Here is a 25,761-nt window from a genome sequence, read left to right on the forward strand (position 1 = left end):
ACTGTTAAAGCTTCAATCGCTGAAGTGAGGCCCTAAAAAATACATACCAAAAAGGGGCAAACCAGCATAAAAGCACATAATTCATACAGTAAATACAACTGCTGCATGAAAGGAAAAATCTTCATATACAGGCCCGCTTTTTTCGTGTTATAAAAAAAGGTAAAAAAACGCGTCGCGTTAGAAAAAAGGCGTATCGAGAAGCCTTTTGAATAGAGAGTTCGGCTCTTGAAAACTGCACTGAACAGCGGTGAGTGTTGTTTTACACTGCATTTCTTCTTTTATAAGCAGCACTTAAGGCGAGGCTAGTCAAGACATATAATCGAAGTCAATTTAACTAGGTGAAACTGAAACGTGGACTGGAATCGGTACTCATAACAAGTAGAAAAAACGAGACTCTGGTAAAAAATGTCTGAAGTCTCTCAAATGACATTGAAGATTCTTTACACATTGGACAATGGATCCAATGGTAGTTATTTGGCGCGCTCTAGGGCTCCAAAACAGGTAAGAGTAGCTAATATTCCCAATCCATTCTCAACAGATACGAATGAGCGGACAGAGTTGCGAATCGGCGCCATCCATTTGAAGACCATATTACATGAAATATACTTGAACTCTCCTGAAGTATTAGATCATGACACCTTAAAGGATGGGCACGATTATAATTTGTACTATCGTGATATATGTGAAATGGATGAGCCATTAGTAAGTCTTGGTCTTCTTTCCAGGCTTCGAAGAAAGTTTCATAAGGTTCAGAACAGTCCCTACCAGTACATAGAAAACGGTATGAGTGAAGAAGAAAGCGAAGAGCGCGATGAGGTTACTGAAGAAGAGTATGAAGATGAATCTTTTATAGTTACTGGAAGAGTATGCTCGAATGTTTCTGCTTTACTACGAAGATCATATAGTAACACCTCGAGTAAAAACGGAATGGTAGTAAATAGCCAAATTCCACAGGAGACTTTGGAAGTTAAACTAAGATTCACGAAGGTTATAACTAACTTAAGGGCCTCTGGCAACAGTACTACAAATTCTCGTATATCGAGTCTTCAAATGCAGTCTTCTGTACCATCAATAACACTTCCATTTACCCCAAGAACGCAAGTTCTTTCCAAGACAAACCAAATGAAAAATTCAAGGAATGCAAGGACCACAATAACAGTAAATAATACCAGTAATGGGACTACGGGACGAAGACAGACAAATCCTATGCCTGCTCCAAAAGCTGTCAGGACGCAGTCTTTACCCATCTGGAATCTTAAACCAAATATAGCCAACACTGGTTTCCCAAGGAACTCAATTGCACACAAAATCTATTTAGCAGATAGAAAAACAGAGGCTAATCAACAAAACAACCAGCATCAAAATATAGCCTACGAAATAAATACTTTGCAAAACGATAATACTATCCAGAAGACCAAGATCGATGATTCAGTAAGCAAGAGGTTCGATTTCATGCTGAACAAGAGGAAGTTTACGAAAAAATCATCCCCTAGCACAGTGACGATAGCAAAAAAACCGCCATCAGTAAACGTAAATCTCAAGCAAGCATTGAAGACTGGCAGTGAAAAGAAAGCAAGTGATAAGCAAACCATTGTCAAAGTCAAGAGTTCATATTCCAAAAATTTTGCCAAATCTACGCAAGTAGGCCGCAGGCGATCATCAGTAGTAGAACATTTAAGTGATAATGATAATTCAATTTTGAATGACATCCTATCAGAACCAAGTAACGAAGGACAGAAATTGCAGCAGAAACAAAAGCAACATAAGGTATCTCTAACGAATGAAAATGACAAAGAGAATATTCCACCCCAAAGTATAACTAGTAAAGAAAACAAGCTTGATGATGAATTGGATTTTAACGCTGAATTCCCCATGAGTGACTTCTCCGATGTAGTGTTCAAAGATGAGATGGGATGGTTTTCCAATTTCAATTTTTTTGAATCACCAACTTCCGCAAGCGTCTCGCATCTCAATCAGCAAAACTTGAAGCCTCCTTCTGTAACACTTAACGATCCCAACACCTGCAACACTATCGCTCTGGAAAACGAAGATATTGGTGAGTTGGAGACAGTTCAAAACAATAAGATATCTTTGCCTAGCGATGTTGACAAAACCTCTCCAATAGACTCGTTGTCTATACCGTTAATTGAACTTACACATTCAAGCTCGACAACAAATATGCAACATGCAGCCATCAAGGAAGGATTGACATTGAACATAATCGATAGCAACAATGACACTCCCTGTGATAACGACACAAAAGATAGAAAGGCATCCATAATAGATTCGGATATCACAAAATCTCAGCCGGGGCTTATGAGTTTTTCTACGCCAGCTGATCAACCAGCTTCTGATAATAATGCTACCGCTTCGAAGAAGCTTATTAGTGTGCCAGAAGTTCAGCAAAACAAGAGATCTCACGAAGAAGTTTTGGACGAAGAGGAAGAGGAGGAAGTCCTCAAAAAGCAAAAGGCGATACCTTCTTCACCATGTGGGATGTTCAATTACCATCAACCCATGGAGTTATCTGAAGCTATGGTTGAGGGAGAGCGAGAACATAATGTCGGCGATGATAATGAAAGCGATAAAACCAACGATTTATTTTCAACTTTCGTCCATTCAGGAAGAGGAGGAAGCCAGGTGGTAACAAGCCCTATCGGTGAGCTTCAGTCTATGAAACACTGATTATAGATGAAATAATCACCAATACAGCATATATAAAAATACTTGATCATACATAAGGTGCTTTATAGACAAGGAAAAGAAGTATTGATTAGCATTTTCATGCCGTTTCCATATTATTGCGTTCAGCAGCCTTGCGTATGAGATCGCTTGTATTCAAAAACAAGCACATGTACTCATTAAACTTCTCCTTATCATTCGCAAAAATTGTCTGCTTGAATATAGGATCCATTTCTACCTCCACTTCATGGGTCGTGGATTGACGAGAGGAGCCCCTTCGTGTTGTGGTAACTTTTGTCAAATCCAAGTGTAAAGGTACCTTATCATTGAAGCTGTAGGAGTAACGGTTCTTAACTCTTTGTAGAATAGAGTGGTTCCTGAAAGCGGCTGACTTTTCGTATTCAGGTACTTCAAGACTGATGCTAATCTTAGCGTCTAATGAACTTTGAGGATAGCGAATAAGAAAATCCTTGACACGGATCTTTTTAATAAAAGTAGGTTTAACTTCTTTGTCTCTTAGGTTTTCTGAACAACGCCAGGAAGTTAATTTGGCGACTTTTGAGACATTGTTACAGTTATATATCGAATCTTTCGTATGCGTTTGTACCTGTTTCACTGTCCTTAGCCTTTTACTTATATTGTTTGATTTCAAATGGAGTAACTCTTGGAAATTTGAGAACGTTTTTTCAGAAACGTTAGATATTAAGCGACCATTCCTGTTTTGAACAATGAAAGGTTTGTTGTATGGCGCTATCCTGTGATGCGTTCTCTTGTCTGCTATAATACCAAATTTCATCTCGATTTCGATATGCGGTATCGACGGCTTATCAACACAAGCAAGATGTTTCCATGCTACTTTACAAACATGTTTATGGAACTCTGTGGAAATTCTTAAATTATTTCCCGCTTTTTCGAATGATGGTCCTGCTGATTTTGATGGTTTAGTGGTTTGAGAGAAATGCAAGCTCTTCAGTCTCGGAACAACATCAGTATTGATTTTTTTCGTGCTAACATCTTCATGAGAATTTCTACTACTGAAAGAAGTCTCGGGTTGATCAGGCATATCTCAAACTTGTTACAATGTTTTTATTTTTCCTTTTCAGTACTTTTTTTTCTTCTCCCATTTAACTGGTAGTCAACAAAGTTATGTTGAAGCAAAGAAAAAAAATAAAGAGAAAATATTGAAAGATAGTAAGTTTTTTTCCTGTAAAAGTGTATAAAATATATAGATGATCCCGTCGAATAATGGAAAAGATTTTTTTTTGCCACATCTACCTGTAGCCCCAGAAATACTGAAAAAATGGAATAAAGTGAAATGAACATTCGTCATGAAGAATACAAAGAAATATTAAAGAGATTTTGACGTAATACATAGTTCAACCGATTAATAAAAAATACCCAGAATAATAAAAGAAATAAAATAGAAAAAAAAGGAAGTCCATGCCTGTAGCGAATGTGTCTCGATAGTTATTCAGAAGAAGCGGGACTGAAGCTCTTTGAAGTGTAGGGATTGAACTTAACAGTTTTTTCCTCTTTTGGAGTTGAAGAATACGTTTGAGAGATTTGTAACTGGGTCAATAGGGCTTGTTCCATGTAATACTTGTCAATTTCCTGGTATACAACTTGTTCTTCTGGAGTGAGCAAACTTCTTGGACAATAAAAAATGTCGTCTTCGAAGGTCTTACTGATATTGTTTTTGTACATTATGGTGCTCATGCCATCTTGTTGGGTAGTGAACTCATCACTAGAACTCACCGTACTGTTGTTGGCAGTGTTATAGCTGAAAATGTCTGAGTTATTTTTACTATTGGACACCGAGGAAGAATAGAATGACTGAGGGCTGGTGAGGTTGAATTCACGTTGCTGAATATTTTCCGTAAGGTAAAGGCTTGTGTTCATTTTTGCTTCCGCCTGCAAAAGTGGAGTCATCTTTTTTTTGTTCTCAAATCAGGAGAATCAGAGAAGGGGAAGCAGAGCAAATATAAGGGGTCGAGGAACAAAATCCTTATAGACAATCCGTGGAGTAAAACACTGCTTGTTATCTAACAACAATGTTATAATAAACAAGGACGATAAAAGCAATACGAACCAGTTGCTATTTGACGGCACAGACGCGCGAATGTAATTAAGGTTGCGTGGAGTGGGAGTTAGTGTTTCCCTCGAAGGGTATTGTTCTTGTTCTTTTTATATTTTCGGCATTTTTATGCTCGGCATTTCCCAACAGAAGCGGATATATTTTAAGGGCGCGGAGATGAGCCAAATGGCAAGCGATATCAGAATGTCTGCATAATAACGGTAATCAACGCGCACGCGAATGGCCAAGAGGGTACAATAGCAGCAGTGATGCGGCTTGTAGAATGGGGGAGTGGGTGCGGTAGAGCTTATTTTTTTACGTTTGGCGAAGCGTCGTTAGCCTGGTCAAAAGTTTGCATCTTAGACGGCGATGCTAAAGTGTTACTACTATCCGGAGGGAGTTCGACGATGTTGCGATTCTGGATAGGAGTGTGGTTAAGGAAGAGTGGTTGCATATAGCTGTATATTGGGAGTGGAGGAGGCTGATGTGGCAACGGGATGGGAGCGGATGGAACGGGATGCGAGAAGTATGGTCGAGCGTAAAGAGAGATGGTGTTTTGTGGGCTAGTGGGAGTTGCTATCGGCAGATTGTATGGAACAGGAGCGGGATGGACAACGATTCCATATGGATGCAATTGCGGGAACATTCTTGTTGTTGCGTTTGGGTCGTTCGCAGTGTTATTTGCGGACTGCTGCAGTCTACGTAAGGACATCAAATCGACGTCCGAGTGAACAGAAGATTGATGTTGTCTTAAGTTATCGATTCTACTAAAGAATTTAAGGCAGATATTGCATTGGAATGGTTTCTCCCCTGTGTGTTTCCTGATGTGTCTAGCCAAATGTTCGGCCCTATTGAAACTCATGTTACAGTCAGGATATCCCACACATCTATAATTTCTCTTGACAGAAGCGTTTTCTTTGTTCCTTTTCGGTTGTTTTCCTCGCATGTTTAGCCAGTGTCATGCTAATTGTCCTAGGCTATAGATGTAAGTGGGGAGGATTAGTGCTATGAAGTCGCAATTGAATCAAGAATACACGAAAGAAAGAGAAGGAGGCGTCTGTTCATATACACACTAGCAATAGTTGAAATCAAGAAGATACAATGAAAGAAAAGAGAAGGAAAATAATATTATAAACGATTGAAGGGATCCGCTGAGGAATGAAAAAAAAAAATAAGAAAGTAAGAGAAGGGAAAAAAAAAAAAAAGAAAAAAAGAGGGAATGATTGAAGATAAAAATCCTCAGAAATCTGAGAAGGGAAACTCTACTTAAATAAAGATAAACTTTTCATGGTTTGAAAGTCCGGCATCCACGTAACTTAATGGTTCGTGCGGTGACATGGAAGAGTGTGCAGGACCCTATGGCTCGAGAAGTTGCTACCGGTGTTTAATTTTTTTATCTTAATCTCAAGGAAAGAGAAAAAAGCATCAGTTACGAGGCTCCTGAAGGAGCGCCGGAAGATTTTTTTTTTTTTTTTTTTTGTGTGGGGAAAGACCCACTACCACTAATGTCTTTAAAGCTATTACTAAAGAGAAAGAAAGCCCAAAAAAAAAGAAACGAGTATGAGGGAACCAACTGCATTTTCATGCATGTAACATTACCTTTCTTCCCCTCTTTAAGTGTGCATCAGCAACCATAAAGCTTCAATTGACCACAAAGGTTACTACAAGGATCAGACATAAACAAAACCCTCGCCCTCTTTTTGCATCCCTTACCCAAAAAGAAAGTTTACATATACTTAAGGGAGCGTGCTATTGTAGGTCGTCCGGCCGTTGATGCATGCCTCCTCGAGGTTGCCTCTTGTATCTTAATCACAGAAATTTTGTCTAAGCCCTCAAAAAACACATGATGCGGGTAACCAAATATAGAGTGGCCGCAAGGAAAAAGATAGAAACTGCAATAGCGCACTATAAAAGGCAAGAGAAAAATCAGTTTCTTCACCTTTCGTTTTGTAGAACGGTCTCATCTTAACTATTGCCAAAGAAAAGAGAGTGAAGTCTAGTACGAATGCAGTTTAGCGCGCAAGTGAGAAGTGAAAATGTTGTAGTCGTGGCATTTGCTATTCTAACTCGGTGCTGCTAATGCGTACATATACCCAAAAACATCAAGAAAAGCCTTTCAATAAATTGCTTTTTTCTTGGCGAAAGAAAGCAGCGGTAAAGAGGGAGCTCGGGACTTATGGTCCGGGTCTCTTTGTTCCTTTTTTTTTTTCCCAGAAAATAATTTTTAGGACCAATTACCGTAGTTGCGACTACAACAATTGTTGTTCATACCCCCACGATTTACTTTTTGAAAACTAGTTTTTGGAATAATAATGTAAAATTTCCCTTTTTCCACCCCAATTTGTATTTAATTTTTCGTTACAAAATTGGGACTAATATTAAGGGCGACAGTTTCTTTTAAAAGTAGGATTTAATAGTTAAAAATTCTTGTTCTTAACGGTATTACATACGTATTAAAATTATTTATTAGATAGTGGGTATTGTCTTTTTGTGAGAAAATTATAATACTTATTGTTAAAAGGACAGGTATGGGAAGGGTAAAAACAGGAAAAAGGAAAGACGTTACAATTTTAGGTTTTCGATTTTGATAGAAAATTGGTTTGATTATACATAATAGGAGTTAGAGCTGGCGGGAAGAAGGCGCATGTGCTCTATTACTTTCTCGTTTCTACAACGGACGGAACAACAACAACCACAACAACAATGGCAAAGATGATAAAGCAGATGATCAAACATCTTATTTTGTTTTTTCTTGCCTTTCTGGCGCTCTTAACGGCCTTGTTGGTGTGGCCCACACCTTGTTCTACATCCTGCTGAGCATCTTCTACGTTTTTGTCAATGACATCCACGTTTTCTTGTTGTTCGATGACCAACTCCTCCATATCATTGAACAGTTGGGTCAATTCTGCCATTGTTTTCTCCAACTTCAATAATTCTTGATGTCTAGCTTGTACTTCAGCCAATGCCGTCTTGGCCTCACCACGTCTATTGGCGTTTAACAGCGCCTGGGAAAAGATTTGCTGACCATTGACATCATTGATAGCGGCTTCCACTTCTTCGTCAGTGGCTTCCGGTTGGATGATTGTGTACTGCCTCTTCGCTTGCTCTTTGCTTTCCTCCTTGTAGTTAGAGTCGATAATCCTGTAGTCTTGAATCAATTTCAAGAATTTCTGTCTGCAATTTTCAGCTTGTGCCTGTTTATTAGAGTCGTGCAAGCCATCCCTTTGGGCGTCTTTGATATCTGCTTTCAATTGATATTGCAAATCTGTGGCCTGAGAGATATAATCGTCCAAAGAACGTCTCAATTCCATCTCTTGTTCCTCGCTCACTTGGGTCAGCAGGTCCTTGTGCTGCGCATCAATTCTGTTGATGATATTTTCGTACCTGGACAAGTTGGCATTGATCGAGTTGATCTTGTTCATAAAGGCAACAAAATCGTCGCTGCCATCTGAGTGACCAGTAGGAGCATTGTTCAAGTCCTCTTGCATTTCATAGTTTTCAGCATACGGATTGTTATTCTCGTAAGGATTGGCGTTGCTCATTTCTGCAATATTTGTGCGTGTACTGTCAGTTTTTGGATGTAGATGTATCACTAGTCCACGCTATTCCAGCTCTCTTCTGTATTTGCTAGGCAACTTAGCCTGCCAGCAGCATTTACTTGTCATTTTACTTGTTTTTTTCATCCATCCATTGAGACTAAAGACATCAAAAAGGGCCATTTCGTAAACAACGGCCGGGTGATAAGCTCGTCGTTTAGGGGGGACCCTTTGCTACCGCGTAGTACCCGGCCGGGCGGACAGAAAGATGCCACATACTTGCTTTTGGCTGGCTTCCTTCTACAGATATAGCCACTTATGAGAGTTTCAGAAGTCCTGCATCTTTCGGTCTTTGAGTCAGCCTAATCCCTCATACTATAGCGCACGATGGCTATTAAACCAACGAAAAGTTTTCAGAACTGCCTAGAAGCTGAAGTGCCTGGCTATAACGATTGTCCCACAGTTTTGTTTTCCATCGACCCTAACAGCGGCCCCAGATCCAAATCAAAACAAAGAACGAGAACGAAAAGATGTGGTAGTGGCAGACTTGCCACAGAAGTATTAGATCTTTATGGAAACACTAAGACAGCTACTACACCGCCGCCAGTGTTGAAGAAGCCATCTGCAACTGCTACTCAACAAGAATCTGCCTGTGAGGACGTGCCCGTGGAAGACCAAGGCGATAGACAGCTCCAGACTATACCATATAGTAAAGACGACTTAGCAGCTAAGATCAACGATCTCACTGGATGTAGCTCGAAATTGTCCTCGAAGGAGTTGGAATTTTACAAGAAAAAATTAGATTCAAATGTTGCCAAGATTTTACAGAACGATCACACCAAAACGGTGCTATCGCAGATTTTCAATGAAAAAGACAAAAACGTGGCTGTGAAAACCATCAAACATTGGATGGTTACCGACACGACAATTTCCAATTGGTGTCCCGCATTCTTAAAACTTTTCGAAAATGCGATGCCAAACTAATCAATAATATTATTATATTTATAAATAGAAGTACATTATATGCATAACATTTTTCTTTTCCTTTGGAAAAAAAAGAACATATTCCAACTGTTGAAAAATAAAAAGTGTAGGGCTACCCGCAGTTTGCTTGCGAGATTCAGTAAAAAACATAATCATCTCATCACAGCGACAAGCATATGGCATTAACAGCTTATCATTGCCTCATATACATTCTTGTCCTGTATCTTTAGATGAAAATATGGTTGAAAATATGAGTGAGGATAAAAGGCAAAAGATTAATATACATGATATATTGAATAGAAAACCGCAGCTCACCAAAAAGACACCCCTAGATGTTTTTTTCGAAGATTTGGATGACAATATAATCACTCCCATAAATAGATGCGTTCTTGATTCAGTCACACTTTCCTCCATTTATCAGGCATTGAAATGCTCAAGTAACAACGAGTTTGTTGTAGTGCTTCTGCAAAACTTCGAGAATTTGCACATTCAAGTACTTGAGCAGCAACGGATGCTCGTCGAAAGTAAAAGTGAATTATTGCCTATCTCATTGCATGATATGAAATACGTGGACGAGCTAATAAATCTTTTGATTATTCATGGTATAGATGCCAATTTGCCTCTTACAATGAAAATTCCGCTTGATTCGAAAAGACTAAATGCTTTCAAGAAGGGCGAAAGAAGCGCACAATATGAAACACCTCGATGGCATACCATAAATAGCGATACATTATCTCAAGTCATAACTGTATTTTATAATGTTCTAACTAATGAGAGGTCTTCCGATTATTTGAGAAATATAATCTTAAAAGGCAATGCGTACGCAAACATTCTGTTAGGTTTGATTGTGTTACACGTGCAGTTGCCTAGCAAATACACTTCAGAAATGATTGGAAATCTGGAAGATACGCAGGAAACTTATTCTTTGTTTGGGGTTTATACTTTACTGGCAGAAACAATTCAAGACGAAAAGGTAAGGGAATCAATACTATCAAAATTGACAACGTTAGCGTTACGAAGACCGGAAAACGGCCTGGTCAGCTTAATTGATTTTGTTTTGGGTGTGAGAGATGCAGAAGATATAGACATTGAAAAGTTCAGTCGTATCTACCAGATTTTGATGAGTAAACCGAAAACAATGACAAACCTGCAATACTTGACAGGACTATTCAAGCAAATTTATGATGGCCTCACTTTTGTGAACAGGCCTATTCTGGTCACCTGTCTCAACGGACTAATCTTAAAGTTTTTCATAAGGAATAAGAGGATTGTTAACGATTTTTTGTTTAGGAAGGTTCGCTCTATTATCTTCAACTCCCCGTTAATCGATCATTCAGCAAAGGAACTGAATGATGTTATAAACGTTCTCATATCGCTATCTAAAAATTCGTCAACGGATTTACTCAATGAGTTAGTTACTGGTTGCGCCAAAGAAGATGGTACTTCAGCTGGACAGTTCTTTTTGAATATATGGATATATGCCCTTTTTTTGAAGAAAAATCAAAAACTAGACCCATTAGAAATAAATAAGCTGTCTATTTCAAAGGATAAAAGTACAGAGAGCATAAATTTTCCAAAGGAATCTTCCTCGAATTATTATCAGGTCGTATTATCATTATTAAAATCTCTAATAGTCATAACAGAAAACTTTCAAAATCTTAATTTACTGAGCCTTAACTTAGTTAATTTTGAGCATGAGAAATGGAAATATTTGATTGATCTTGACACACAACTACCCTACATATCGGTTAAAAACACAGATACATCAGACTTATTTCCCGAAAAAGGATCGAAAAACGCTCAAATGACCGATTTTTTCCAAGATATGGACCTTTCAATAGAATTATTCATGGAATTTTTGGTGCTACTAAATGACGAAGAACAATCAAAGATTTTATTTTTGGAAATTTTAAAAAGATGGGTACATCATACAAAAGAAAGTGGAAAAAGATCTTCGGCTGATCTAAGCGCGATGTCAAGCGTTTCAGATAACGCGCTAATACTCATGGACTTGAAACTTTTGGAACGGATGAACGACCAATTCAAAACAAGCATTGTTAACAAACCTAAAGACGTTCTTATTGTTATTGATCAACTGATTGATGTTGTTCAGGCAAAAGATGAAACACAGGAAGTTGAAGCAGATTCTGACGACGAAGAAGAAGTAGGAACAGAAAAATTAGATTCGAATGAAGCTCCTTCTCACAAAATTATTTTGCGATTATTGTCTTCTGTCCTTTCAGAATCGTCTAGTAGTATATTATTGCAGAACAGTTCTACATTAAAATCTATTTCTAGAAAATTAAAATCCTTCAACATCAAAGCTGCCGAATCAGGTGCATTACTAACATCGATAGAAAATATTTTGATTAACGGGCATGCTATAGAAAAGAACGGCAATAAGGAAATTGATATAGATAAGGAAATGCTTGACAAAGCGATTAATAATCTACACGATCCTTTAGTGCCCATAAAATCTTATGGTTTAACAGAACTACGTTATCTAGCTGAAAAGAAGTCTCAAGTGATTTCACTGGAGAAAGTGTTGCAAATACATTTATATTATTTAAAGGACGCAGACCCTTTTATTTACCTCAATGTTATTAAAGGACTTACGACGCTATGTGGATTAGAGCCAGAAACCATATTGCCCCCACTTGTTGAATTTTATGCAAACAAAAAAAAAAAGAACAGATTAGATGACGTGCTGAAAATTGGTGAAGTATTCATCAATTACATTCAATGTCAAAACGAACTGTTCCAGGGTAAATTGGCTTATTTGATTATAGATACCTGTCTTAATATTGTGAGGCCAAATGATAGTGCGCCATTGGACAATAGATGGCGTATGTCATCGATGTCAATCTTAGGTATGTGCCTTCAGGTCAATGCTAGGGGCGTTTCAAACAGAATCCGTGATATGCTGGATTGTGTGTTCGGAATATTGCAATTAGAACAACCACGTAAGAATTTGAAGGGTAAGGATGATTCTTTCCTAATGAGGAGAAGTGCCGTACACTTGATACACGATTTGCTGTATGGCACAGGGCTTGATTTGCTTCCCGTTGAGTACAACTACGATAAGCTAAAAACACTATTATCTTACGTTCATGATCAAGATGAAGATTACTTAGTGTGTGAACAGATTAACAAGCTTTTAACCGTGCTAGAAAGTTTCTAGCCTATTTCACATTTGATTAGAACTTGTTTTGTATTCAAAGTTAATATTTACATTATTTTCTATTTTCTTATCGTTTTTACGGAGCGGCTATTACTAAAAGAAAGCGAAAATAGCCGCCGAAATGTTCCTGTTACCCGACTTTCTGTTTTCTCGGCAATTTTTCTTTCTAGAAGGTGAAAGAACAATTTTTCTCTTTTTCTCGAGCTTCCACCAAGCGTTGGGTAATGAGGGAGGAGAGTTGTATAAAAAGAGTGGCATGTGAACTGCCCACCTCAAGTAACATGAATACATGCATTATTTTTGCGTTATTGCTTTTCTTGTCTTTTTCTAACCTTAGAAAACTAATAGAAAAAATAGAATCATTCTGAAATATGGCTGGTGAAACTTTTGAATTTCAAGCTGAAATCACTCAGTTGATGAGTTTGATCATCAACACTGTCTATTCTAACAAGGAAATTTTCTTGAGAGAACTGATCTCCAACGCTTCCGATGCTTTAGACAAGATTAGATACCAAGCTTTGTCTGACCCAAAGCAATTGGAAACCGAACCAGATTTGTTCATTAGAATCACCCCAAAACCAGAAGAAAAAGTTTTGGAAATTAGAGATTCCGGTATTGGTATGACCAAGGCGGAATTGATCAATAACTTGGGTACCATTGCCAAGTCTGGTACTAAAGCTTTCATGGAAGCTCTTTCCGCTGGTGCCGATGTATCCATGATCGGTCAATTCGGTGTTGGTTTCTATTCTTTATTCTTGGTCGCTGACAGAGTTCAAGTTATCTCTAAGAACAACGACGACGAACAATATATTTGGGAATCTAACGCTGGTGGTTCTTTCACCGTTACTTTGGACGAAGTTAATGAAAGAATTGGCAGAGGTACCGTCTTGAGATTATTTTTGAAAGATGACCAATTGGAGTACTTGGAAGAAAAGAGAATTAAGGAAGTCATCAAGAGACATTCTGAATTCGTCGCTTACCCAATCCAACTTCTAGTCACCAAGGAAGTTGAAAAGGAAGTTCCAATTCCAGAAGAAGAAAAGAAGGACGAAGAAAAGAAAGACGAGGAAAAGAAGGATGAAGATGACAAGAAACCAAAATTAGAAGAAGTTGATGAAGAAGAAGAAGAAAAGAAGCCAAAAACCAAAAAAGTTAAGGAAGAAGTTCAAGAATTAGAAGAATTAAACAAGACTAAACCATTATGGACCAGAAACCCTTCTGACATCACTCAAGAAGAATACAATGCTTTCTACAAGTCTATTTCTAACGACTGGGAAGACCCATTATATGTCAAGCATTTCTCTGTCGAGGGTCAATTGGAATTTAGAGCTATCTTATTCATTCCAAAGAGAGCACCATTCGACTTGTTTGAAAGTAAGAAGAAGAAGAATAACATTAAGTTGTACGTTCGTCGTGTGTTCATCACTGATGAAGCTGAAGACTTGATTCCAGAATGGTTGTCTTTCGTCAAGGGTGTTGTTGACTCTGAAGATTTGCCATTGAACTTGTCCAGAGAAATGTTACAACAGAATAAGATCATGAAGGTTATTAGAAAGAACATTGTCAAGAAGTTGATCGAATCCTTTAACGAAATTGCTGAGGACTCCGAGCAATTTGACAAATTTTACTCCGCCTTTGCCAAGAACATTAAACTGGGTGTACATGAAGACACTCAAAACAGAGTTGCTTTGGCTAAGTTGCTACGTTACAACTCTACCAAGTCCGTCGATGAATTGACTTCCTTGAGCGATTACGTCACCAGAATGCCAGAACACCAAAAGAACATTTACTACATTACCGGTGAATCTCTAAAGGCTGTCGAAAAGTCGCCATTCTTGGACGCTTTGAAGGCTAAGAACTTTGAAGTTTTGTTCTTGACCGATCCAATTGATGAATACGCTTTCACTCAATTGAAGGAATTCGAAGGTAAGACTTTGGTTGACATCACCAAAGACTTTGAATTGGAAGAAACAGATGAAGAGAAAGCCGAAAGAGAGAAGGAAATTAAAGAATACGAACCATTGACCAAGGCCTTGAAGGACATCTTGGGTGACCAAGTGGAAAAGGTTGTCGTTTCGTACAAATTGTTGGACGCTCCAGCTGCCATCAGAACTGGTCAATTCGGTTGGTCCGCTAACATGGAAAGAATCATGAAGGCTCAAGCCTTGAGGGATTCCTCCATGTCCTCTTACATGTCTTCCAAGAAGACTTTCGAAATTTCTCCAAAATCTCCAATTATTAAGGAATTGAAAAAGAGAGTTGATGAAGGTGGTGCTCAAGATAAGACTGTCAAGGATTTGACTAACTTATTATTCGAGACCGCTTTGTTGACTTCTGGTTTCAGTTTGGAAGAGCCAACTTCCTTTGCTTCAAGAATAAATAGATTGATCTCCTTAGGTTTGAATATTGATGAGGAAGAAGAAACAGAAGCCGCTCCAGAAGCTTCTACCGAAGCTCCAGTTGAAGAGGTTCCAGCTGACACCGAAATGGAAGAAGTTGATTAATCTCTTTTTTCGTCTTCATGTCTTATATATTATATAAATTTACTTATTTTTACTATTTGTAATAATGATTCTGCTTTACGCGCCCTTTAGAAAAGTTGGTCTTAGTGTAAACATAAATTAATCCAAATGGGGATGCGCAATTTCATGATAAAAATTCATGCACTATATAAGTATACACTTACGAATGTCCTATTTACTCATCCTTGCAATTTTGGTCAATAAATCCATTGATTTTTTCAAGTTCCTGACATCTTTTGTAACTTGCATAGAGCCTCAAACTTGACCAACCAATAGCAGCAGTGCCGCAACCTACAATATTGAAAATCATTCTAAATTCTGAAGGAGAGCAATTTGGCGACCATTTGATTTTAAACTTTCTCTGTACCCATAGAAAAACATTTAATAGAAGACCTCCTGTATATTTACCAACGAACGGCCACAGTATCTTTTCTGCCAGAACAGTATACCAACTCCGCCTAATAAAAAATTCATCAACTGGGACGATATGATTGGCGTTTTCAAAATCTCCATGATATAAATATTTGGCTCCTTTATTAATCAATCTCCTGTAAATTAAGTCGAGCAACCTCTTAAAGCTAAAATTATAGCAAAATGTGGCCAAGTTAGAGTACAAAATTATTTTAGGCAACCCTATCCCCTTGTAGTACTTGTTTCCGGTAGACTTAACAATACTGAGGTACACCCACTTAAAGAGTATTGCATTAGCACTGGCATTAGAAATATTGCTAAGGTAATGTAAGAATCCATATATTATGATTGAAGAGGTTAGAGGAATGCTTAATAGACCGCGTTCAGTTTGCGCATATACGTCCAATGCCTTTGTAGTGCTGATGTTTAACATATTTCTTAAAACATTCTCAGGAAACAGGCAGCGTAATTGCCACAATCCAAGATCAAAACTTGTTTTTTCAGGATTTAGAAGAAATAAACTAGTGATCCCTAATGGGATCACGTATCGTGTAATTTTTTGCCACTGGTAAAATAAGGACAGTATAGGAGACTGAATAGTTATAGTAGGTCTTCCTATAAAATTTGTTTTCTTGCATTGAGGACATTCGCCAAATTTCACTAACACATAAGGTGGATGATTATTTCGTTTGGTATAAAAAGACATCAGATTGAACACGTAATCATCTTGAAACGGTACTGGCTTTTGCCCCCAAATAGGACGTGTTTCCCATATTTCTGTCAGGGAGAAGGTTGTCATAAAATCATGGTGCCCATCAACGAGACATTTGAGACAGGTAACTATGGGTAAATCAGCACCCTTTGGTGAATCCACTGAGTCTGGAAGAAAAAGTTCAACATGCATCCGATACAGCCATCTTATATAGCAACGTTTATGAATTTGTAAGTTACAACCGCATGTGTGCTGTAGCCACGTAGAGTCATATGTGGATTCCTCCAAACATATCCAACATATACATCTTTTTTTTCTGAAAGATAGGAAAAAATGGGATGGAACCATGTAGAATTTGAACTGTTTTCTTGGGTTTTTGCTGTCTATAAACCAAGGCAAAACTATATTATTTACTTTTTTTTTTGACGATAGGGACGAGCGACTTATTCACATCTTCAATCCCACCTCGCCTGAAAATAAACGAATGCGTTGGAAAGTAGAAGAAGATTAAAAACATCATTCTTATCGCTAGGATATTCTCGACCCAAAACACATTACTTTACTATTTACGTAATGATGTCTTGAGGTGGTATATATTTACAGAGTGATAGTGCTTTAGTTGAGAAAGATAGAATACTCGGCTTTCTCTTTCCTTCTATTTACTGCCTTGGTTGTTGCAAATCCATCATGACATGTTTTCTTAGTAAATTCTTCTTGATGTTTTTCTTCAAAGTCAAAGGATCCTCAACACCATGATCTTTCAAAAACTGATCACATTTTAGGTCATTCGACAATAACTCGGATAATCGCGTTTGAATACGATCAATCATAATTCTTTGTTTCCCTAAATTAACCTCCAATTCAGAGATGTTTAATTGTAAAAGCTGCCTCACAGTTTCCTGCGAAAAATCCTGGATACCATATCTTTGTTTAATCTCCAATAACTCTTTCGGTGTTGATCCCTTAGATAATGCATCTTGGACGATTCTAATATCCCGTAAAAGAGTCGTTTTTCCATTCAGTTTATTTTCTCTTACTAACCTTTTGTCTAAGAATTCTTTTGCCTTTTGTGCTTCCTCCTTTGCAACACTTAATTGAGCTTCTGATTCGTATAATGCAAATTGTTGACCTTTGTTTCTAATAATCTCTGCAATGGCAAAGAACTTCCTCTTTGAAAGCGGCCTCGTCGCTTCTATCCTTACTAGATCACCCTCTCTTGATATTTCACCTTCATCATGCACCAAATAATCTCTTCTATGAAACAATTCCTTATTGATTTTTTTATTGAAGACTTTTGTTTCTACACGCACTTTAACTGTTTTTTGCATCTTCCCTTGGGAGACAACCAAGCCTAAAAAGTTTTGACGGGCCATTACAACGTACTTTAAACTGACTTTTTGAATTTTTCAACCCAAATTCAACTCCCTGAACTCGCTCCCGTTTGATCTTATTTGTGGATGTCCTTAAGCGGTTTGGTGCTAGAGTTGGTTCGGTGCTACCTAATATTACTTCAAGATTCTAATTTTGCAAAAACTCATGTGTCACCCGGACTCTAGATGTTACCCGTTATCTGACTCTTTTTGAAGGAAAGACTCCTCCATTCTCGAGTCATGGCTCTTAGCGGAGTCATCAAAGTCAGGCATTGAGATGTGAAGGGTTTTGATAAGCTAGTCGAAAGATCTCCAACAAGTATAAATGGAAGTATATATAGCCAATACAAGTAATACATTTCTCTCTTTTCTCGAGCCCCGGTTAATCACCCTTTTCCGTGTATACTGATCTTACTGTGTTGATTGCTGCGCGATCTACTCATCAATTAACTACTACACATTGAAAAAAGTTTCTTAATACCAGTAAGATAACATGCTTAGGACAAGAGTGGCTGCCATCTTATATAAGGCTACTGCCAGGTCAGGCACACATTATGCTTCTTTAGCGAGGGCCAGATCATTTCATTCTCAGTCCATTTTGCTCAAGGCGGCTGTTACAGACATATCTTCCACGCAGTACACGAGGATTTACAATCCTGAGTTGAAAAATGTGGATAAACCTCTAGATACTTTTGCCAGGCGTCATTTAGGTCCTTCCCCTAATGACGTTGAAAAAATGTTAAAAACAATGGGCTACAGCGATTTAAACGCATTTATAGAAGAGCTTGTTCCTCCCAATATTTTGAAGAGAAGACCATTGAAACTAGAGGCTCCTAGTAAGGGATTCTGTGAACAAGAAATGCTTCAACATCTAGAAAGGATTGCCAATAAGAACCGCTATAAAGTTAAAAACTTTATCGGTAAGGGTTATTACGGTACGATTTTACCACCAGTTATTCAGAGAAACCTGTTGGAAAGTCCTGAATGGTATACTTCTTATACTCCCTATCAGCCTGAAATATCACAAGGTAGGCTTGAAGCGCTATTGAACTTTCAAACAGTCGTTTCAGATTTGACCGGTTTGCCCGTGGCCAACGCCTCATTGTTGGATGAGGGTACTGCAGCTGGTGAAGCTATGCTATTGTCGTTCAATATTTCCAGGAAAAAAAAATTGAAATACGTAATAGATAAAAAATTACACCAGCAAACAAAGAGTGTCCTTCATACCAGAGCCAAACCGTTTAATATTGAAATTGTTGAAGTTGACTGTTCAGACACCAAGAACGCCGTAGATGTTTTGAAGAATCCCGACGTATCTGGTTGTTTGGTTCAATATCCAGCAACAGATGGTTCAATTTTACCGCCTGATTCGATGAAACAACTTTCTGAAGCGTTACACTCTCACAAGTCTTTACTCTCTGTCGCTTCAGACTTAATGGCTTTGACACTTTTGAAACCACCTGCTCATTACGGCGCTGACATTGTCCTGGGCTCTTCTCAACGATTTGGTGTCCCAATGGGTTATGGTGGTCCTCATGCTGCCTTTTTTGCTGTCATTGATAAGTTAAATAGAAAAATTCCAGGTAGAATTGTCGGTGTGTCTAAAGACCGCTTAGGGAAAACGGCCTTGCGGTTGGCCCTCCAAACTAGAGAGCAACACATCAAGCGTGATAAGGCAACTTCAAATATTTGTACCGCTCAAGCTCTATTGGCTAATGTTGCTTCAAGCTACTGCGTTTATCACGGTCCCAAGGGCCTGCAGAATATTTCCAGGAGAATATTTTGCTTAACATCAATGTTGGCAAATGCCATTAAAAACGACAATTGCCCTCACCAACTAGTAAACCAAAGTTGGTTTGATACTTTGACTATAAAGTTAGGTAATGGCCTCTCTTCTCAGCAGTTATTGGACAGGGCTCTGAAAGAATTTGATATCAATTTGTTTGCCGTCGATACTACCACTGTTTCCTTGGCACTTGACGAAACAACTACAAAAGCTGATGTTGAAAACCTACTGAAAGTATTTAACATCGAAAATTCCACGCAGTTCCTTTTTGAAGACTATTCTGACAGCTTCCCGATAGAATTTCAGCGTACCGATGAAATATTGAAGAACGAAGTGTTTCACATGCACCATAGCGAAACAGCAATGTTGAGATACTTACATAGGTTGCAATCTCGTGATTTATCACTTGCTAATTCTATGATTCCTTTAGGTTCCTGTACTATGAAATTGAACAGTACTGTTGAAATGATGCCAATCACTTGGCCGCAATTTTCCAATATCCACCCCTTCCAGCCATCAAACCAGGTTCAAGGGTACAAAGAACTAATTACTTCTCTGGAGAAAGATTTATGCAGCATTACAGGTTTCGATGGTATTTCTTTACAACCTAATTCAGGTGCACAAGGTGAATACACCGGTTTGAGAGTAATCAGATCTTACTTGGAAAGCAAGGGTGAAAGTCACCGTAACATATGTTTAATCCCCGTTTCCGCACATGGTACAAATCCAGCTTCTGCTGCCATGGCGGGTTTGAAAGTTGTTCCCGTCAACTGTTTACAAGATGGTTCTTTGGATCTTGTTGACTTAAAGACCAAGGCTGAAAAGCATTCTAAAGAACTAGCGGCCGTAATGATCACCTATCCTTCTACTTACGGTTTATTTGAACCAGGCATCCAACATGCTATCGATATCGTGCATTCTTTTGGTGGACAAGTCTATTTGGATGGTGCTAATATGAACGCGCAGGTTGGGCTAACTTCACCTGGAGATCTTGGTGCAGATGTCTGCCATTTGAATTTGCACAAGACATTTTCCATCCCTCATGGTGGCGGTGGTCCAGCTGGGGCTCCCATTTGCGTCAAATCCCATTTAATACCTCATTTACCTAAACATGATGTTGTTGACATGATCACTGGAATTGGCAGTAACAAATCTATCGATTCGGTCTCCTCTGCTCCATATGGTAATGCTTTAGTATTGCCAATTTCTTATGCCTACATCAAAATGATGGGTAATGAAGCATTGCCATTTTCTAGTGTGATAGCCATGCTAAATTCGAATTATATGATGACGAGATTAAAGGATCATTATAAGATTCTTTTCGTCAATGAATTAAGCACACTAAAACACTGCGCTCATGAATTTATAGTTGATCTTAGAGAATATAAAGCTAAGGGTGTTGAAGCTATCGATGTTGCCAAGAGATTGCAAGACTACGGATTCCATGCGCCAACATTGGCCTTCCCTGTTCCTGGAACTTTGATGGTGGAACCAACAGAATCAGAGAACCTGGAGGAATTAGATAGATTTTGTGATGCCATGATATCCATCAAAGGAGAAATAAATGCCTTAGCAGCCGGTCAACCAAAGGGACAGATTCTGAAAAATGCCCCTCATTCATTGGAAGATTTTATTACTTCCTCCGATTGGGATACAAGAGGTTATACTCGTGAAGAAGCGGCTTACCCCTTATCCTTTTTGAGATACAATAAGTTCTGGCCTACTGTTGCTAGATTGGATGACACTTATGGCGACATGAATTTAATATGTACATGCCCTTCAGTAGAGGAAATTGCGAGCGAAACTGAATGAGTGCATACTCATTACATTGTGTATGTATATTAGTTAACGCATTATGCACATATGTAAATAATATAAAATATTCGGGCCAGAAAACGTTAAACAATTTCGCGACAGAAGAACCGAACCTCGTAACTGGAACGGTATACACGCTACTATATATTATGGTTAATTAAAACAATTATAGTTTGCTTTTTATTATATGCTATATTATTGTGTATGCAATTATTATAAGAGGTAAAAAAGGTAAATAGGCGCCCAAAAAGAGTGTTTTAGCCAATGATGTCGCAGATGTAAGTATATACTGCTGGGCTTTTCTCTACTTTACTTCCTTCCTCTGTAGTGACCTCGGTAGTTTCTAAAACCTCGTCTACCATTGGTAGACTTCTTGACCGGCTTGCAGATCGCCCTCGTACCTGATTTACTGCTTGTGGCATTCTTGGGTAACTGACTTTGTCTGATTTGGTTGATTATTTGCTCATTTTCCCTAGCTTCGTTTGGATTGGCGTCAAAAAACTTAGATCTTGTTCCAGTACTTTGAACAATCCCACTGTCGGAAGCAGACGCTCCGTTCGCAGATTCTTCATTCAATATTGTGTCGTATTTTTCATGGTCCGCGCTGGATCTTTTCTTGCTAAGATCCGCAATCGTGGCTTTGAAGTACTTGAACCTTCGGCGATATTTATCCTCCACGGTACCTAAAGTTGCAAAAGCTAAGTCGTTCATCGGTAATATTGCCGCCATTTTTTTTAATATACAGTCAGGCATAAAGTTCCCAACTGGAGGAACCATTCTATTTCCTAAATTTAAAGATAATTCCCTCAAACGTTCGTATGTCATTCGCAGGTTATTAAGTTCTTGTGTTGAACGTAAATCGTTCGTGTTCTTCAGAGAGATCGGATGAGAGGCACCCATGGTCGAACCACCATATGTATACGATCTTAGGTGTTCCTTCGCACTTATAAAGCGCGGTGGATTAGCAGCCACACTTCCTCCAATAGTCGTTGATTTCTGTGCAATAACTGGTGTATTATCTTCATTTGGTTGAAAGCTAGAAGATGTCGAGGGACGGGAGTTTGGTGCCGATATTGTAAATTGCATCTTTATCTCCATTTTTCCGGTGAGCAATTTTTTAGCGTTGGGGCCAACTTTTACGTAACTTGAAGCAAAGCCGCTATTGTTCATTATTGAATACTCTTGTAAAACTCGGATCGTAATTAAATGGAAAAAAATTCTCTCGATTTCAGATTTTTGCATGGATTTACCGAGACCATGTTCCTCTAATGTGTCATGGTTTGCCTGAACAATTTTTGAGCTCCTCGAACCTTTAAAAATGTCTTGGCAATAAATTATTGTGACCCTTTCATTTTGGATACTTTCCACTAATTTGACGATCTTCTTGGCAGGTTCTGTAACATCCCTTTCCTCATTGATCACGTTGGCGCTGTTTCTACAATTGTCACAGTTCTTGTGACACGATTTGGAGTCAAAATCCTCATTGAAATAAGATAAAACCAACTTTCTTCTGCAATCTGTAACGTTATCACAATACGCCATCACTTGCTGTAATTTATTCAGATGTTTCTCCTTATTTTCTCTGTCTAAGTTCTTATCCTTCTGAATCATTGTCTGCATGGTTCTAATGTCTCTAAATGAAAAGTAGGTAATACAATATGAATACTTCCCATCTCTTCCGGCACGGCCGGTTTCTTGATAATACCCTTCTAATGTTCGGGGAACAGTAAAATGGTAAACAAATCTGACATCAGGTTTATCAATACCCATACCGAAAGCGACGGTAGCACAAATAACTTGTATCTCATCCGCTTGCCATGCCTTTTGTACACTTAATCTTTCATCAGGCTCCATACCTGCATGGTAATATGCACATTTGATGCCATTTCTTTGCATTTGAGCTGACGTTTGTTCGCAAGATTTTTTAGAGTGGCAATATATTATACCAGTTTGGTTTTTGAACCTAGATTTAACGGCATCACAGATCTCAAAAATGGTATTTTTGGTCTTCTTGTTCACTTCATAATACAAATTTGTTCTATTAAAACTTTGCTTTAGAAAAACAGGCTCCTTCAGCTCTAGATTGTGAATGATATCCATTCTGACTTGTTCACTTGCAGTTGCAGTTAGAGCAATCATTGGGATATCAGGGTATTCTCTTTTGAAAAATTTTAATTCTTTATAATCAGGCCTGAAATCGTGGCCCCAGTTAGAAACACAATGCGCTTCATCTACAACAATACGGGCCAACTTACCATCCGCATACAATCTACTGATAGCTCTTTTGCATTGTTCTGAAGCACTGATCATTTCAGGAGATATGTAAACTAAATCCAATAATCCATTGATAAATAAATTGAAAGTTTGTCGTCTTTGCTCAGCGGTCCCCCTCGAGCTGAACATGCTCGCTTTAATATTTTTATTCAATAAATGTTCCACTTGATCTTGCATCAGGGAAATTAACGGAGAGATGACAATAGTAGTACCATGTGTCTTACCCGATTTAACCACTGCAGGAAGTTGATAGCAAAGAGATTTACCACCCCCTGTCGGCATAAGCACAAAAACATCTTTACCTTGCAAAGTCGCATTGACAGCCTCTTGTTGGTTGGGTCTGAAACCAGGCAGTTTGAATACTTCGTGTAAACGGTATAAAACTTCATCAGACCAAGGGTAGGTTGGAGCGTTCGTTTTGGAGGGTAAATTGGATTTACTCACTATATCGCTTAATGAAAAATCGTCATCAAAATCGTCTTCCTCGCCCTTTTGACAAACACTGGATTTCTCCATTTTTATTATGGGAGACCAAGATGGTGATCGATGATTATTATCACCGGTAAGCTTTCTTTCTGTTATTATTTTCAGGTCATTGTCTAGTTCCTGGATATCTGCTACTTGGGTTCTATTCTCTCTTTCTTCGTCAAATCTTTCTAAATCGCTATCTGATAGGTACTCGACATCGTTATTGTTATTATCTTCTTCATAACCACCATTTTCTTTTTCGCTGTCTATCAACTCTAAATCAGAATGAGACATGGGCACATGTTGATGACCAAAAGAGAAACTCATACTATCATCCAGAATTGCATCCTTTTCCAGGTCATCTTCCAACAAGTCAATATGCTCCACACCTGTTAGCTTTTGGCAATTTGATGAAGCGCTTTGTGCTGTTGGAGATGATAAAATAACCTGAACATTTTTATTTTGTGATAAAGTAATTGTGGATCTGGTATCGTCTTCTTGGGATTTTTCTTGAATATTAGCACTAACATCCAGATTGTCATGATAATCAGTGTCTTGAGTTGGGTCAAGACCATCGTTTACTACAAAATCAAAATCGCTTTGATTTAACAAATCGCTTTCCTCTTTTTCTTCATCTCTAGTAGTCATATAGCTAGAATGGGCATCCTCTTCTGCCTCCATTGTTAATTCATCCTCTTCTCGTTCAACATCCGGATAATCGTCTTTCAAAGATTTACCCATTACATAGTCAAAAGGATCATCCCTGTCAGGTATTCTATAGTTAACTGGTTCTCTCGAACGCATACTCCTGCTTCTTATAAGTTCATCTTGTTCTTCTGAGGACATGTGGAGAGGTGGGAATGCAGGAGATTGTGGAGCCCCCTCTTTCAGTGTTATGGGCGGATCATAATCTACATCATCCTCATCATCTAGAACTTGAATCAAATCATCGTCGTTACTATTGTTATTGCTATTCTTATTCGTGTTATTAGAAATAGTTTGTTTGGTTGCAGTGATGACCAAAGCCTTAGTGACAGTGGTTGCAGCCGTATTTGTCAGATTTGAATTCCTGGAGGATGTATTGTTTTCCAAGGGACTAGGCAGAATGCTTGATATAATATTATCATCTTGTGAAGGAATTTGACTGCGTCCTTTAATATGGCCTTTTGACGTTCCATCTTTCTTAGATTTTACGATCTCCTTTTCCAGGGAATCTATTCGGATGGACATATTTGATAACTGGGGCCGTATATCTCTACTTAATTGCAGCCTTTTGGCGTCCTCTGACAATGATGTAGATTCGATGATGCTACATTTTTGCATTAATAATTTCGATTGTTCTTTTAAGGCCGCAATCAGGGAGCTCTGAAGTCGGATTACCTCTACTTTCATATTATTCTCGAACTGTTTGTTTGTACCTGAATTATCAGTTAAATCTTTAATATTATTTCTGCAGTCTAGATTTCTACTACTGTCATTTTCCACAAGAGAACTACCCATATGCGAGGGATATGTGTTGAAATTGTGGGCTTTTGAGCCACTGGGGGTCCTTGGGTTCGATACAACACTTGTGCTGGCTGGTATATCAACCATGGGTACGTCAGTATATTGGTTTGATGTGGCAGGGTAGGAGAGCCATTCCGTGTCGTTCGATAATGTTTGCAAAACCTCATGTTGCTTCGTAGCAGTATTAGTAGATGCAGAGGCAGGAACACTGGTTAATAAATTTGTTGCTCCTGCTCCATACTCATCTCTGGATGGGGTAGTAGGTGGCGAATTTGTCTTAGGCCTCTTGTTCGTAATGTGCTTTTGGATAGCCTGGAAGACAAAATCTCTGTCTTCCTGCAAAGTCGCCGTTTCCTTCAACCATTTGTGCTCCCTTCTTAAGTTATGTGAGGGCTTCGTCACCATTACCTCCTTGCGTGTATGCGTGTGACTTTAAATAT

At 38.5% G+C, this 25,761-nt stretch overlaps 12 protein-coding genes across 12 annotated transcripts; 5 read left to right on the forward strand and 7 right to left on the reverse strand.

The window, feature by feature from the left end:
- Window positions 1-405: 405 nt before the first annotated feature.
- SPT21 (Spt21p) lies at window positions 406-2,685 on the forward strand (the record flags this gene model as incomplete). The annotated part of the gene is made up of 1 exon (XM_033912590.1): window positions 406-2,685. One exon carries the CDS (start codon window positions 406-408, stop codon window positions 2,683-2,685), a length of 2,280 nt encoding a protein of 759 aa, XP_033768481.1.
- Window positions 2,686-2,782: 97 nt separating this feature from the next.
- On the reverse strand, window positions 2,783-3,745 carry CTL1 (polynucleotide 5'-phosphatase; the record flags this gene model as incomplete). The annotated part of the gene is made up of 1 exon (XM_033912591.1): window positions 2,783-3,745. The coding sequence occupies one exon, from the start codon at window positions 3,743-3,745 to the stop codon at window positions 2,783-2,785; it is 963 nt and encodes a 320-aa protein (XP_033768482.1).
- Window positions 3,746-4,149: 404 nt separating this feature from the next.
- SPAR_M02960 (uncharacterized protein) lies at window positions 4,150-4,611 on the reverse strand (the record flags this gene model as incomplete). The annotated part of the gene is made up of 1 exon (XM_033912592.1): window positions 4,150-4,611. One exon carries the CDS (start codon window positions 4,609-4,611, stop codon window positions 4,150-4,152), a length of 462 nt encoding a protein of 153 aa, XP_033768483.1.
- Window positions 4,612-5,063: 452 nt separating this feature from the next.
- RGM1 (Rgm1p) lies at window positions 5,064-5,702 on the reverse strand (the record flags this gene model as incomplete). The annotated part of the gene is made up of 1 exon (XM_033912593.1): window positions 5,064-5,702. One exon carries the CDS (start codon window positions 5,700-5,702, stop codon window positions 5,064-5,066), a length of 639 nt encoding a protein of 212 aa, XP_033768484.1.
- Window positions 5,703-7,410: 1,708 nt separating this feature from the next.
- Window positions 7,411-8,298, reverse strand: SSO2 (syntaxin; the record flags this gene model as incomplete). The annotated part of the gene is made up of 1 exon (XM_033912594.1): window positions 7,411-8,298. The coding sequence occupies one exon, from the start codon at window positions 8,296-8,298 to the stop codon at window positions 7,411-7,413; it is 888 nt and encodes a 295-aa protein (XP_033768485.1).
- Window positions 8,299-8,679: 381 nt separating this feature from the next.
- On the forward strand, window positions 8,680-9,276 carry ADD37 (Add37p; the record flags this gene model as incomplete). Its single annotated transcript, XM_033912595.1, has 1 exon — window positions 8,680-9,276. The coding sequence occupies one exon, from the start codon at window positions 8,680-8,682 to the stop codon at window positions 9,274-9,276; it is 597 nt and encodes a 198-aa protein (XP_033768486.1).
- A 238-nt stretch (window positions 9,277-9,514) lies between these two features.
- RTP1 (Rtp1p) lies at window positions 9,515-12,457 on the forward strand (the record flags this gene model as incomplete). The annotated part of the gene is made up of 1 exon (XM_033912596.1): window positions 9,515-12,457. The coding sequence occupies one exon, from the start codon at window positions 9,515-9,517 to the stop codon at window positions 12,455-12,457; it is 2,943 nt and encodes a 980-aa protein (XP_033768487.1).
- A 371-nt stretch (window positions 12,458-12,828) lies between these two features.
- Window positions 12,829-14,961, forward strand: HSC82 (Hsp90 family chaperone HSC82; the record flags this gene model as incomplete). The annotated part of the gene is made up of 1 exon (XM_033912597.1): window positions 12,829-14,961. One exon carries the CDS (start codon window positions 12,829-12,831, stop codon window positions 14,959-14,961), a length of 2,133 nt encoding a protein of 710 aa, XP_033768488.1.
- Window positions 14,962-15,154: 193 nt separating this feature from the next.
- SPAR_M03020 (uncharacterized protein) lies at window positions 15,155-16,450 on the reverse strand (the record flags this gene model as incomplete). The annotated part of the gene is made up of 1 exon (XM_033912598.1): window positions 15,155-16,450. One exon carries the CDS (start codon window positions 16,448-16,450, stop codon window positions 15,155-15,157), a length of 1,296 nt encoding a protein of 431 aa, XP_033768489.1.
- A 311-nt stretch (window positions 16,451-16,761) lies between these two features.
- On the reverse strand, window positions 16,762-17,475 carry MRPS17 (mitochondrial 37S ribosomal protein uS17m; the record flags this gene model as incomplete). The annotated part of the gene is made up of 1 exon (XM_033912599.1): window positions 16,762-17,475. The coding sequence occupies one exon, from the start codon at window positions 17,473-17,475 to the stop codon at window positions 16,762-16,764; it is 714 nt and encodes a 237-aa protein (XP_033768490.1).
- A 490-nt stretch (window positions 17,476-17,965) lies between these two features.
- GCV2 (glycine decarboxylase subunit P) lies at window positions 17,966-21,070 on the forward strand (the record flags this gene model as incomplete). The annotated part of the gene is made up of 1 exon (XM_033912600.1): window positions 17,966-21,070. The coding sequence occupies one exon, from the start codon at window positions 17,966-17,968 to the stop codon at window positions 21,068-21,070; it is 3,105 nt and encodes a 1,034-aa protein (XP_033768491.1).
- Window positions 21,071-21,382: 312 nt separating this feature from the next.
- On the reverse strand, window positions 21,383-25,726 carry SGS1 (ATP-dependent DNA helicase SGS1; the record flags this gene model as incomplete). The annotated part of the gene is made up of 1 exon (XM_033912601.1): window positions 21,383-25,726. The coding sequence occupies one exon, from the start codon at window positions 25,724-25,726 to the stop codon at window positions 21,383-21,385; it is 4,344 nt and encodes a 1,447-aa protein (XP_033768492.1).
- Between the last annotated feature and the right edge of the window lie 35 nt (window positions 25,727-25,761).

The sequence above is a fragment of the Saccharomyces paradoxus genome, chromosome XIII (genome assembly GCF_002079055.1).
Source record: "Saccharomyces paradoxus chromosome XIII, complete sequence".
Lineage (NCBI taxonomy): Eukaryota > Fungi > Ascomycota > Saccharomycetes > Saccharomycetales > Saccharomycetaceae > Saccharomyces > Saccharomyces paradoxus.